Here is a 12,540-nt window from a genome sequence, read left to right on the forward strand (position 1 = left end):
TTTTTATTGTTTTTCTATGCAGTTCAATACCTATATTTTCTATCCTACTATCACATCAGAAATTGACAACGTTAACAATTTTCAACCTCCACTGCAACTTAAAAACCCATTTTTTTTGACATTGAAACTGTGATTAACAACTCTAGATTGTTGTCATAAAGAAAATTGTGAAAATCATTCAGCCTATCTAAGAATATGAGGATGTGCGACTGTCTTTTGCTTGAATTTAAGCATCTGGGGAAAAGAGGAACAATTCAAGAGTACTATGAAACTATCCCTAACCCATCAGAATGGTCTGAAGACTACCCGTGCCATTGCAGATCAATATTTCAAAATTGGAGATTCATGATGAAGAGGATAAGCATGAAATGAAAGACATGACAAACTACAGTAAAGATTTTAAGGATAGTGCTCAATTCCTCCACTCAAATCAAAACAGCTGAAAGAACTTTTAATAAGAATCTTTACTTTCTACTGTATCATAAATAATTTAAAAATAAAATAAAAGCCATAACATTTTACCAAAAATCCTAACTAGGTATCACTTATCTTTCAATCTGGGTTACAGAGTCTACCCTAATTATATCAATCTTTGGCTCCCCCTCATTTCCTTGAGATTTCTTTTGCAATCAAACTCTTTTGCTGTTGCGAGTGTAATATCCCGAATTAGGGCCTAATCAGAATAGTGGTTTTGCGACCAAAAATTTGAGATAGAAATAATTATTTTATGATTATTTTGAGATCTATGATATGATTTCATGATTGTGTGAAAATTTCGTGAAGAAATTCTATGCATAAAGTGCTTAATTTGAAGTTATGGACTAAATTGAATAAGTTGCAAAACTTGCATTCTAGAATTTTCTAGTATGAAATTGCTTTGAAATATTAATTAGGAGGTCTTAAATAGAAATTTGACCAATTTCAAAGTTTATGGACAAATATTGGACATGAATGGAATTTTTGAAAAGTTTAGTAGTAAGGGCATTTTGGTCATTTAGGGGTAAAATGAATTAAAATACAAAATTAAAAGCCAATTTTGCTCATCTTCTTCACCATGGACGTGTATACCAAGGGAGACTCCATGGATAGGGTTTTCAAGCTTCCAAGCTCGATTGTAAGTCCGTTCTAGCCTCGTTTTTAATGATTTTTACGTTTTTGGAGTCCCGGTAACTTGATTTAGCTTATGCTAGCAATAATTCAACCTAGGGTTCATATTTGGAAAAATACCCATAGGTGAAATTTGTGTATTTTGGTGTTTTATGATAGAATATGAGGTTTTAAATTATGTTAGACAACTTGTGCTACTCGGTTTTAAGTGAAAACGAGCAAAAGGGCTTAATCGGTAAAAATACCTAATAGTCATAAGTACATGTTAGAGTTAGAATTTGATGTTGCCATAGAAGGTAAAAATGATCAGCATATCATAAAACATAAGAAAATAGGATGAAGTTTAATTTTCGAACATTGGGGCAAAAGTTCAAATATGCAAAAGTTTAGGGGCCAAAATGAAAATTTTTAAAAATATGATTTTTGGACCCGTATGAATAGTGTGACTAATTATTAGGCTAAATGTGATATTATAGATGAAGGAAATCGAGATTCGGGCTTAAATCAGGAAAATACAAGGTTATGGACTAAAATGGTAAATTGATGTTTCTGGATCGAGATAAGTTCGTATGATAATAATAATGCAATGTTATGTTTGAATTATATTTCTTACTATTATTGCATATATTTTATGATTTAATATATTGGAAAAGTTGATGGAATGGTGTTTATGATGTGGAAATATGACATGAAAGAATGTTACATGAAATGCAAGAAAATGAAGATACATGACAAGTGATATATGAAATATGTGATATATGTTATGTAAATTCTTAAAAGCTGATTTGATATTTGAGTTGTGTCTTATTATACTATGAATGGACAATTGGTACTATGGATAGTGAGATCGACACTTCGAGTAAATTCGTACATAAATAATCTATCGATTCTTTTTATGTTATTTTATTTTGATATCATATGAAATGTGGCTGCCTATCAAATGGTTATTTGATGTAAATTATGAATTTAAATTGATTACGGACAATTTAGTAAAATGTTGAAAAGTGAGGAATTTCCCGATTGAACCTTCGGAATAAAAACGATACGAATGATCTATTGTGAGGTCGCATGTGTAGTACTAAGTGCAGACTACTATGCGTATCCGAAAACTGTGATCACGTGTGTAGTACTAAGTGCAGGCTACTATGTGTATCAGATGGTTAGGTCACGTGTGTAGTACTAAGTGCAGGCTACTACATGTACCGGATAATTGATCACGTGTGTAGTACTAAGTGCAGGCTACTACGTGTATCGGATAATTGGTCGCATGTGTAGTACTATGTGCAGGCTACTATGCGTACCAGATAGCTTTGGCTACAAGTGTGAAAATATGTGCAGACAATTGAGTATCAGTTATTATTCCGAAGAGTTCAACGGGAAAATCGATTAAGTAAAAATACAATTGAACATGATTATATGATGTAGGTATATGTTTATGAAAAATTATGAGCAATGTGCTCGATAATTGGGTGAATTTCGATAAGACAAAATGGATTAAGTGGAATTATGTAAGAATGAATTTTAGTGGTAAAATAGTGTTGGACAGAAGGAGTTGCATGACTTTGAAAATTCACTAAAAATTGTGGAAGTTGAATAAAAATGCAAATGATATATGAAAATAAAGTTTAATGAGTCTATTCTCACATGAAAGAAACAAGGGAAGCAAAAGAATTCTATATTGTGTGATATTTGAATTCTTGTGAAACAGGGTCAGAATGAATTCGAGATTCCCTGTTCTGACTTTAGAAATTCACCATAAATTGTAAAAAAAATTATTAAGAGTCATACCTTACATGGATGGATTCAGTATGGAGTCTATTTTTAAGCGAAACAAACTGAATGGTCGTTGGAATCCTGTACAGGGAGAAATTTGGTTCGTAGTGCACAGAGGTCAGAGTAGTCGTACTCTGAAACAGGGGAGATTTTAACTAGTAAACTATACTAATTGGCTAAACCAAAAATTCTGGAAATTTTATGGGAGAAATATATATGAATCTAGTTTCAAGGAAAATTAACGAAACTAAATTTGGAGTTTTGTAGCTTCAGATATGAATGATTTAGTAACTGAAACTCGATAACACATCTTAACCTGAATATGTGTAATTGTACAATTATAGTGTTTTATCTTGAAAAGCATGGTAGTAATTGCTTATTATTTTCATATGAACTTACTAAGCGTAAAGCTTACCCATCCTCTCCATTTCTTTAGTATTGGCAGGTCGGCTCGGGGTTGGAGATTGTCGGAGGCAAAATCACACTATCAAACTATCATTTTTGGAAAAATTAATTCAAATATTAGAAATATCAAGTGAGTGGCATGTATAGGAAGTTGGTTTGTGATATGTATTTTTATTACGATTTTGACCTTACGTATCAGTCTGTATTGAGTTATCGTATATGATCATGAGATGTGGTCCTTATCCATTATGGTTTATAAGTTTAATTAATCGTGTCATGTCCTACGTTCTGATGTGATGATATAGTTAGCTTTGTTTGTTATGCATGTGTTCGAAAAGTTTTGAATTAAATGAAATTTTATGACCCCGTTTTCGTCTATGTATATTGTTAAGTCTGGTGATGTCTCGTACTCTGTTCCGACCTTGGATACGGGTAAAGGGTGTTACAGCGAGTTTCTTGAAGATTTGGATATTGTTGAAGCTTTTTTGATAGTAAGAGTTTTAAGGATTTCACGATTTGAGAATTATAGTTTTTAAGGAATTCATGATTTGGGATTAAAGGGATTTTACATAGATTTTAATTTTAGGGTTAAAATTATTTTTTACAAATTATTTATTTCTTTTTAATATCATATTTAATTATTTTTTTGACACGTCATCTTCATCCTCGCATGCCACATAGGTAACTTCGTTGAGCGGCACTTGACTAATGGTAATTGACACTTCTTGTTAAAATTAGGTTGATTTGTGGAAAACCCATAACGTTGAGAACGTCAATCTAAAAAAAATAAGTCAAAAGCACAAAACCAAAAATCCATAAACATTGAGGGAATTTTTAACAATTACGCCATTATATTATAATAAAACTTTCCTAGGTTTATCTATTTGTTGTACAGAGCATGCTACTCAGAATTTTTATTATATTACAATCCAAGTTAAGAAACTAGTCTAGGTTTCATCTCCTATCCTGTCTAAAACCTGCTAAAAAGAATTTATATTATGTTATAGTCAAACTTCACTAATTAGCCTAGGTTCAATCTCTTCTCCTGTTCTCAACCTATAACAATTATGTGGAGTTATTTTAGAAAGTGATATATAAAACAGCAATAACGATTAAAATTTATAATGAAATTATTAGAAAAAAAAGTAATATATAAAATTGTTTTAGAAAGGTGTTTTCATAATATTTAGCATCGTTATTCATAAGTATTTTGAGTAGATAAAATTTTATTTTAATTATAATATTGTAAAATCGAAGATTTAATAAATGGATAAAATGTAATTTTATCACTTTTTCTAAAAACTAAAATTTTAAATTAATTTTAAAATCTCAATTTAAAATTAAATTTTGGTTTGAAAAATCATTTATTTACTAAAATTTTTATTTAAAATCATGGTTAACCTCAATGATAAGCATACCAGAATAAAATTTCAATATATATTAATTAAAGTCTGCCTTTTTTTATCATTTAAACTTAATTATAAATATATTAATTTTTTTCAAAAAATTAAAATAATATCTTAATTTTCCTATTCGTTTAAATTCAATTTCGCAATTTATTTTTATAATTTTTATTTGACTTTCTAACTTTATAAAAAATGATAATTTTAGTTTATTTATTTTTCACTTTTTTAGTTTTTATACTTGCTTTTTTTCAAATTACCCCAAAATTGATGAAAGAATTAACATTTTTAATTATATTGATGTGACATACAAGTGGATTATTATGTAGATAACACACCAGTATTTAATTAATTTTAAATTTTTAAAATTCAAAAATTTATTTTTAAAAATTAAAAATCATTAAAATTATTAAAAAAGTATAAAATTATAAAAAATTTATTTAATATTTTTAAAATTTTAAAAATTAATTAAATGCTCATATATAACCGCATCAGTCAAGTAACAAAATTAATTTTTTCATTCATTTTAGATAATTTGACAAAACTAAAAATTAAAAAAATTAAAATGATTTTTTTAGAAGGTTACATTATTGCTTTTTGTTTTTTACTGAAGGATTCATTAATATGAGTAGAGTTGATTTCATTCGGAACATTGATATTTAAAATTTGAAGTGTCATTTTCTAATATCTCTCACAAACAACTGTGATGCATGGAGTCTCTGCTCTAAGCATCCATCTAACCAGTTCTTCTCTTCTCCAATTTTCTATTGACTAACCTAATAGGATATTCGTTGGATTTGATAGGATGGATTATCACAAGTCATTAAAATAATAAATTTAAAATGAACTATTAACATTGGCCGCCGATTTACCATTACACAGATTATTAAAAAAAAAAGTTTTACAGTGTGCTTCAAAGTGTTCAAATACTTGAACAGAGTTCTTAAACTTGCTTCTCATGTCTTGCGGACAAAAAGGCTTACTCAGTTCCGCGTTTTCTCTCTTTTCCTGTCCATCACAGATCCTGAACCAAAGTCAAACACTCCTAAAATCCCAAAGAGTGTTGTTTTCCCTGTTTTCCAACCAAGAAATGGCTAATCTTTTATTGTTCATTACTGGATCATTCTTCAAGCTGTGTTCTTTCAGCCTTTTGATTCTCTTCTTGATTTCTTGCTCAAGTTTCCCCTCAACAGGTTAGCGTAACCTTTATTTTTATTATGTTTGCAAAGTTTGAAAATATTTGATTGCTTTTTTGTATTAGAAAAAGTTGGTTCTTTCTGTTTTGATGAAATGTGGTTTCTGTAATCGTGTAAAAGCTGTTTCTTTTATGGTTTTTGTGGTGTTCTTGATGTCGATGTTAATGGGATTCTATTGGAGACAATACACCAGTTCCCATGCTAGTGAATGCCATTGGTCTATCATGTATATGACATTATTGGTTTAGAGTGTCAAAAGATGAATTGAAACCTTGGACCTCTTACTATGTCTGACCAGTGCTAGTCTGATATAGATTTCCTCCATCATTTCTTAATCTAGGATTAGGCCTTGGAAATGTATTTATTTTATTTTTTGTTAACTCTTTTACTTCATGGTCAGAAGCCTATGATCCTCTGGACCCAAATGGGAATATCACAATCAAATGGGATATCATGAGCTGGACGTCTGATGGCTATGTTGTAAGTATTTTTTTTCTTTGTATTACAAAATATTACAACTATGGTTTTGCTTAACATAGAAAAATGAAGAAACAATGGTTTAGAGAGCATGATATGCATTGGACGAAGATGGGATTAACTTCTTAATGAAATGAGCAGGCAGTGGTTACAATTTATAATTTCCAGCAATACCGTCATATACAAGCACCAGGGTGGAAACTAGGTTGGACATGGGCTAAGAAGGAGGTGATTTGGAGCATGATGGGAGGGGAAACAACTGAACAAGGGGATTGTTCAAGATTCAAAGGTAACATTCCACATTGCTGTAACAAGCACCCAACTGTTGTGGATTTATTGCCAGGAACTCCTTACAATCAGCAGATTGCAAATTGCTGTAAAGGGGGAGTGCTAAACTCATGGGCACAAGATCCAGCCACTGCAGCAAGCTCATTCCAGCTGAGTGTAGGTCAATCCGGTACCACAAATAAGACAGTAAGAGTTCCTGTGAACTTCACTTTGAAGGCACCAGGGCCCGGTTATACTTGTGGACCAGCAAAAATTGTGAAACCCAGTAGATTTGTTACTCCGGATGGAAGAAGAGAAACACAAGCTATGAGTAAGTTGCTTGATTAAGATGTAGAATGCCTACATGAATCAGTATAAATGGTTGTAATTGACTCTACTTCTTTATGACAGTGACATGGAATGTTACATGCACATATTCACAATTCCTAGCTCAGGAAGCACCTAGTTGTTGTGTCTCTTTCTCATCCTTCTACAATGACACCATAGTACCGTGCTCTAAATGTGCTTGCGGCTGCCAAAATACTTCTCAGCCAGGGAGCTGTGTGGAGTAAGTTGGCTCAGCCGAAAAGATACTTATACGTAGGAGTTTTTTTAGCTGGAGATGCCTTTCTATCTTATTTTGTTTATTGCTTCCTAAAGCCTTTTGTTGTTAATGTGCAGGTCAAAAGCTTCACATATAGCGCCGGTTGCCAGCAGCTATACCCCTTTGGTCCGATGTACAAGCCATATGTGTCCGGTGAGAGTTCATTGGCATATTAAGCTTAACTACAAGGAGTACTGGCGGGTTAAGATCACCATTACTAATTTCAATTACAACATGAACTATACACAGTGGAACTTAGTTGTGCAACATCCCAACTTTGACAATCTGACTCAGAGTTTCAGCTTTAACTATAAGTCCATAACACCATATACAGCAATAAGTAAGTTGAATCCATCTTGGTCACTTTTGCATATGTTTCTTGCTCTTTGCGGCTTATGTTTGCTTATTTTATTCAACAGACGATACTGCCATGTTATGGGGTGTTAAATTCTACAATGATATGCTTTTGGAAGCTGGTCCACTTGGTAATGTGCAATCAGAGTTACTTTTCCGAAAGGATAAAGCAACTTTCACTTTTGAGGAAGGTTGGGCTTTTCCGAGAAGGATCTATTTCAATGGAGATAATTGTGTTATGCCACCTCCTAATGTTTATCCTGGGTTGCCTAATGCCTGTTCCCACCAGCTTACCTCCGCACTTGGTCTGTTGGTGACTCTCTTGGCAGCTATGGCGTTATTATTTGGACATGCATGAACATCAATCATTTTTATTCTATAACAACTGGTATATACTAGTTTGACCGAATCAATTCAACTATAGAACATAGGATTGGCATTTCAAGGTGAAGGTGCTTTCTATTTGATGTATGGTTAGCTAATTCACTATGATTTGATCATTTGTGCTGTTGTATGCATGTTCATTTCTGCACTTAGCCATCTTGATTGTAGAATTTCCTCCATATTTTACTACAGTGGTAACAAAATAAGTCATTAATCAAAATTTTAGCTGATTCATATAGTGATTATTTTGTTGTAAATCTTATTTCTACTTAAAAGAGTTATAATATTTCTTTTGGTAGAAAATAATTTTGCTTTTTTATTATTATAAATTTTATGTATAATCAAAATCAAAAGAAAGTATAAATTTAAAGACTAAAATTATTATTAAACCAATTAAAAAGTATCGCTTAAGGACAAGGTTACAATAAATAATTTCTGATTTACTTTATAATTCACTATTGATCTATAAAATTCATAAGTTTTATTTTACTCTCCATTTTCTTTGTTTTTTTATTTTCTATCTTTTTATTTTCATAACACTTTCAACAAATTTTAAATATTGTTTCAACTTATTATTATTTTTTACAATTTTTAGATTATTTATATAATTTAGTTTTTTATTTTATTTTATATAATTTAAAAAAAAAAAGCCATCGACTCTAAGAAATACACGGAAATATTTGTTATGAAGGGGCGCATACAACTTTGCTGACATACCCAGATTCCATTGTGCTACAATTTTGTTACAAAATCCCTTTTCCGATTCATTGAAACAATTTCGAAAATTGTAAAATTGTGTACTTTCTCGCTGTCATTTGTGCTCATACAACATGAGAAACGATCACCAAAAGGTTACAAATAAGAAAAACATTGCAGCAATGAATGTAAAGCTGGTGAAGGATAGGTGTTGATGGGCAGAGTTTGGTAGAAATGGGTATGTATCAGGTGGAGGGAGCATGCATTCATCACCATTGAAATACACTTTCCTGGGAAATGCCCATCCTTGTTTGAAAGTAAAGGTATCCTTGTCCTTCCTCAGAAGCACCTCTGATTGAACATTTCCTAATGGCCCTGCTTCCATCAACAGGTCATTGTAGTACTTCATGCCATAGAACATCCCTGTGTCATCTGCACATGGACAAAATAGCTATGATTTTAAGTATCTGTTTATAATTAGACTGTGATGATAAATGCAAGCAAAAAGCTGTCAACAAACTTACTGATTGATTCATAAGGAACCAGCGGCTTGTAATCGAAGCTGAAAACTTGTGTTACGTTGTTAAGATTAGGGTGCTGGACAACAAGGCTCCATAGCGTGTAGTTCATCCGGTAGTTGAAGTTGGTAATCGATACCTTAACTCGCCAGTACTCTTTGTAGTTGAGCTTGACATGCCAGTGTACTCGCACAGGGCACATGTGGTGCGTGCATTGAAGCAGTGGAGCATTATCTTTCCTTGGTGTGTTCAATCCTACCATTTTAAGAAACTTGGAATCACTCCTGCAACATTGCATTCATTGTGAGATTTCGATGTTCATGATATCTGTAAATAAATCGAGTTTAAGCATTCAGGAATGGAATGTCAGCTTACTTGACACAGTTGTTCTTGTTCTGGCATCCACATGCACAAGTTGGGCAAGGAGTGATGGTTTCATTGTAGAAAGACGAGAAAGAGACACAACAATTCGGGTTTTTCCGAGCTAGAAATTGCGAATAAGTGCAGGTCACATTCCATGTCACTGTAGCATAGAATATTGAAACAGATCAATCTAATTGCAACAATTAGGTAAAATCCAGATCGTGTGAGACAAAAAGGACATACTTAGGGCCTGAGTTTTTCGTCGGCGATCTGGGGTGAGAAAAGTGGTCGATGGCACGACCTTTGCAGGACCACAAGTGTAACCTGGTCCCGGACCAAGTAAAGTGAAGTTCTTGGGAAGTTTGACAGTCTTGTTTGAAGTACCGGCTAATCCAACACTAATTTGGAAAGCAGAGACAGCAGATTGAGGATCTTGACCCCATGCTGCAAGCACTCCACCTTTGCAGCAATTGGTGAATTGTTGATTGTAGGGAACACCAGGGAGCAAGTCTACAACCGTGGGGGTTTTCTTGCAGCAGTGAGGTATATTTCCTTTGAACTTTGAGCAATCACCTTGCTCAGTAGTTTGAGCCCCTACCATGGACCATATTACTTCTTTCTTAGCCCATGTCCACCCCAAGGTCCAACCAGGACTCATGATGTGCCGATACATTTGAAAATTGTTCATTGTAACCACTGCCTGTAAGATAATCATTGGCACAAGAAGCTCAGATATATTATATATATAGCTATGACCGGTGCAACTTACATTATTCTGGATACATATTTAGCACTCACCACATAGCCATCAGGTGTCCAAGACACAATATCCCATTTGATTGTTACATTTCCATTTGGATCCAAAGGATCATATGCAGCTGCAACAACAAAGCAAAGAAATTAAATGCAAGGCAATTGAATAAACATTAAAAAAAAAAAAAAAGCTGTAGGAACTGAATAAATGTTCACCTGCATAAGAAAAGAGGACAAAAAGAAACAAAACTGAGATGAAAAACTTCATCTCTATGGACTTGTAGCAATGGCGAGACTCAGGTTCTGATTTGAAGCAATATTCCGACAATTGCTGAATGCAGACTACTCTTTATGAATTTTCTTCCGACACTGCAATGGCAGCAATCATTAGTAAGAAGAAAAGTTGGTAGTGTTGTTTTGAGTGCTAAGAAAGATAGAGAAAAATTTCCCACATTTCCAATATTGGAAGAGTTAGGAAGACGGCTTACCAACTGGTTGTTAAGTGCTTGTATTTTGAGTGTGTGTGTATATATATTTTCTTTCGGGATTTTTCGCTTTCCATAACTTGAAGCAACTGCTAGGTTGCGCTAAAGCTGGGGGCTTAAGAGTTGTCTGAGCACAACATCTCAACGGCCCCCGTTGAGGGTGACTTTTTACAGGCTTTTAACCACACAAGACATTTCCAGAAGCCTGGCTTTGTTCTTTATTTTGGAAATCTGTGGAACATGTAAAATTGAAGACAAATATAGGGTATTTGAGTTTGGACTGGTCTGCTCAGTAAGTAATCATATTCAAGTGTAGGTGTTGTTGAATTTCACGCTACCTTTTGTCTGCTTAAAACCCATTTGTAGTTTGATTTTCAGTAAACACCTGCATAGGAAATCATTATGATTCAAAAGCTTTGATTTTTTGTGGCCAAGTTTTTCGTAGAATTCAGAAGGAAGAGTTTGAGTTAGAGGCAAGTAAACAGTGTAGGGACAAGTAGCCAGATAATACATCAAATCATACAATTTCCCCATGCTTCAATGCTATACTTTTTTCACATTATTCTTTTATTCTGAGACCTTCTTTTCTTCAAGAAGAAACTACCACAACATGGTTTCCTAAAGGTTATTGGTGCAACTAGAAAATTCTCAGAACTATTAACAAATCAATTAGCACAACTTTATTATGCTGTAGTTGAAAATTACTAACCTCCTTAAGCTTATTTATTAACTGAATTTTAAATAACAATATAAATTTACTCTTTATTAATTATTATTATATTCATTTTTATTTAATTAAAAGTAATAAACTTATAATCAGTTATAAATTTATTTTAATTATTATTAAATGATAAATTAGATCATATTCTAATTCTAATATATATATTGTAAACCTAACATTAATGATAATTATATTTTCTTTTTGTCCTTTTTTTTACTTTTTTTAAATATTATTTATGCAAATATATGTTAAATATTTTAAACTTAATTTTAATTCAATTATATATATTGGATTTTTTCTTTATTTCTTTATTTTAACCAATTTATTTTTCATTAAAATTTTTAAATAATAGTAACTAATTAATTTTAAATAAAAATAATTAATGTTAATATATAATTGGATTAAATATAGGTTAAAAATGTTTAATTTTACTTGAATTTAAAGATAATTTTATTTTACAGTACTTCAATATAATTTTTAAAGTATTTGTTCCTAAAATTTCCAAGATGAACATCAAGATTTGAATTCTTGAATTCAAAAGTTTTATAAGAGTTTAAAATAAAATGAAAAATTTTACTTTTGGCCCTTTAATATTTATAATATTTTAAATTATTATATGAAAAGATTACACTTTGAATCCTAAAAATAATAAAAAAAATTTGATTTAGTTTTTGAAAATTATAAATATATAAGTTATTAAAATGATGAAATTATATTTTGACTATTATAAAATATACAACTTAATTTTGCCTCCAAACAAAAATTGGCTTCACCCCGAATATATTGGAATAATTTGTATAACGTTTGACAAGTTCGGATACAAATTTAGGAAAAAGAGTTAAGTTGAGTATCAAATTGGACCTTCAAAAAGATGAAGTGTCAACTCTTTTTTTTTTTTTAAAAGTGTTAAGTTCAAATACCAAATTAAGAAAAAATTTCAAGTTCAAATATCAAATTATGAAAAAGTGTCAAATTCAAGTTCCAAATATTACATTAAACCTTAAATTAATTAGTTGGTTAAGAGCATGTAAGTA

At 31.8% G+C, this 12,540-nt stretch overlaps 2 protein-coding genes across 3 annotated transcripts; one reads left to right on the forward strand and one right to left on the reverse strand.

Annotated features, from left to right (window-relative positions):
- Positions 1-5,778: 5,778 nt before the first annotated feature.
- On the forward strand, positions 5,779-8,181 carry LOC108471721 (COBRA-like protein 1). Its single transcript, XM_017773297.2, has 6 exons — positions 5,779-5,881; positions 6,285-6,364; positions 6,503-6,959; positions 7,040-7,196; positions 7,310-7,572; positions 7,652-8,181. Exons 1-6 carry the CDS (start codon positions 5,779-5,781, stop codon positions 7,942-7,944), a joined length of 1,353 nt encoding a protein of 450 aa, XP_017628786.1. The 3' UTR covers positions 7,945-8,181.
- A 468-nt stretch (positions 8,182-8,649) lies between these two features.
- Positions 8,650-10,804, reverse strand: LOC108473846 (COBRA-like protein 4). 2 transcript variants are annotated; one of them, XM_053020948.1, is made up of 7 exons: positions 10,753-10,804; positions 10,517-10,669; positions 10,346-10,425; positions 9,791-10,247; positions 9,560-9,707; positions 9,191-9,468; positions 8,650-9,098 (listed from the first exon to the last, which is right to left on the reverse strand). In XM_053020948.1, exons 2-7 carry the CDS (start codon positions 10,566-10,568, stop codon positions 8,812-8,814), a joined length of 1,302 nt encoding a protein of 433 aa, XP_052876908.1. In that variant the 5' UTR covers positions 10,569-10,669; positions 10,753-10,804; the 3' UTR covers positions 8,650-8,811. The 2 variants fall into 2 exon arrangements, with proteins under 2 accessions (XP_052876908.1, XP_017631121.1); XM_017775632.2 differs by lacking the exon at positions 10,753-10,804 and having other exon boundaries at positions 10,517-10,738.
- Between the last annotated feature and the right edge of the window lie 1,736 nt (positions 10,805-12,540).

The sequence above is a fragment of the Gossypium arboreum genome, chromosome 11, assembly GCF_025698485.1.
Source record: "Gossypium arboreum isolate Shixiya-1 chromosome 11, ASM2569848v2, whole genome shotgun sequence".
NCBI classification, from domain to species: domain Eukaryota; kingdom Viridiplantae; phylum Streptophyta; class Magnoliopsida; order Malvales; family Malvaceae; genus Gossypium; species Gossypium arboreum.

Bases quoted from the DNA above. Each gene is read 5' to 3' on its own strand.
- LOC108471721 (XM_017773297.2), top strand. From the start codon at position 5,779: ATGGCTAATCTTTTATTGTTCATTACTGGATCATTCTTCAAGCTGTGT. The intron at 5,882-6,284 runs GTTAGCGTAACC...CTTCATGGTCAG, and splicing joins CTCAAGTTTCCCCTCAACAG to AAGCCTATGATCCTCTGGAC. The intron at 7,197-7,309 runs GTAAGTTGGCTC...GTTAATGTGCAG, and splicing joins CAGCCAGGGAGCTGTGTGGA to GTCAAAAGCTTCACATATAG.
- LOC108473846 (XM_053020948.1), bottom strand. From the start codon at position 10,568: ATGAAGTTTTTCATCTCAGTTTTGTTTCTTTTTGTCCTCTTTTCTTAT. The intron at 9,708-9,790 runs GTATGTCCTTTT...TCTATGCTACAG, and splicing joins ACGAAAAACTCAGGCCCTAA to TGACATGGAATGTGACCTGC. The intron at 9,099-9,190 runs GTAAGTTTGTTG...GTCCATGTGCAG, and splicing joins GGTTCCTTATGAATCAATCA to ATGACACAGGGATGTTCTAT.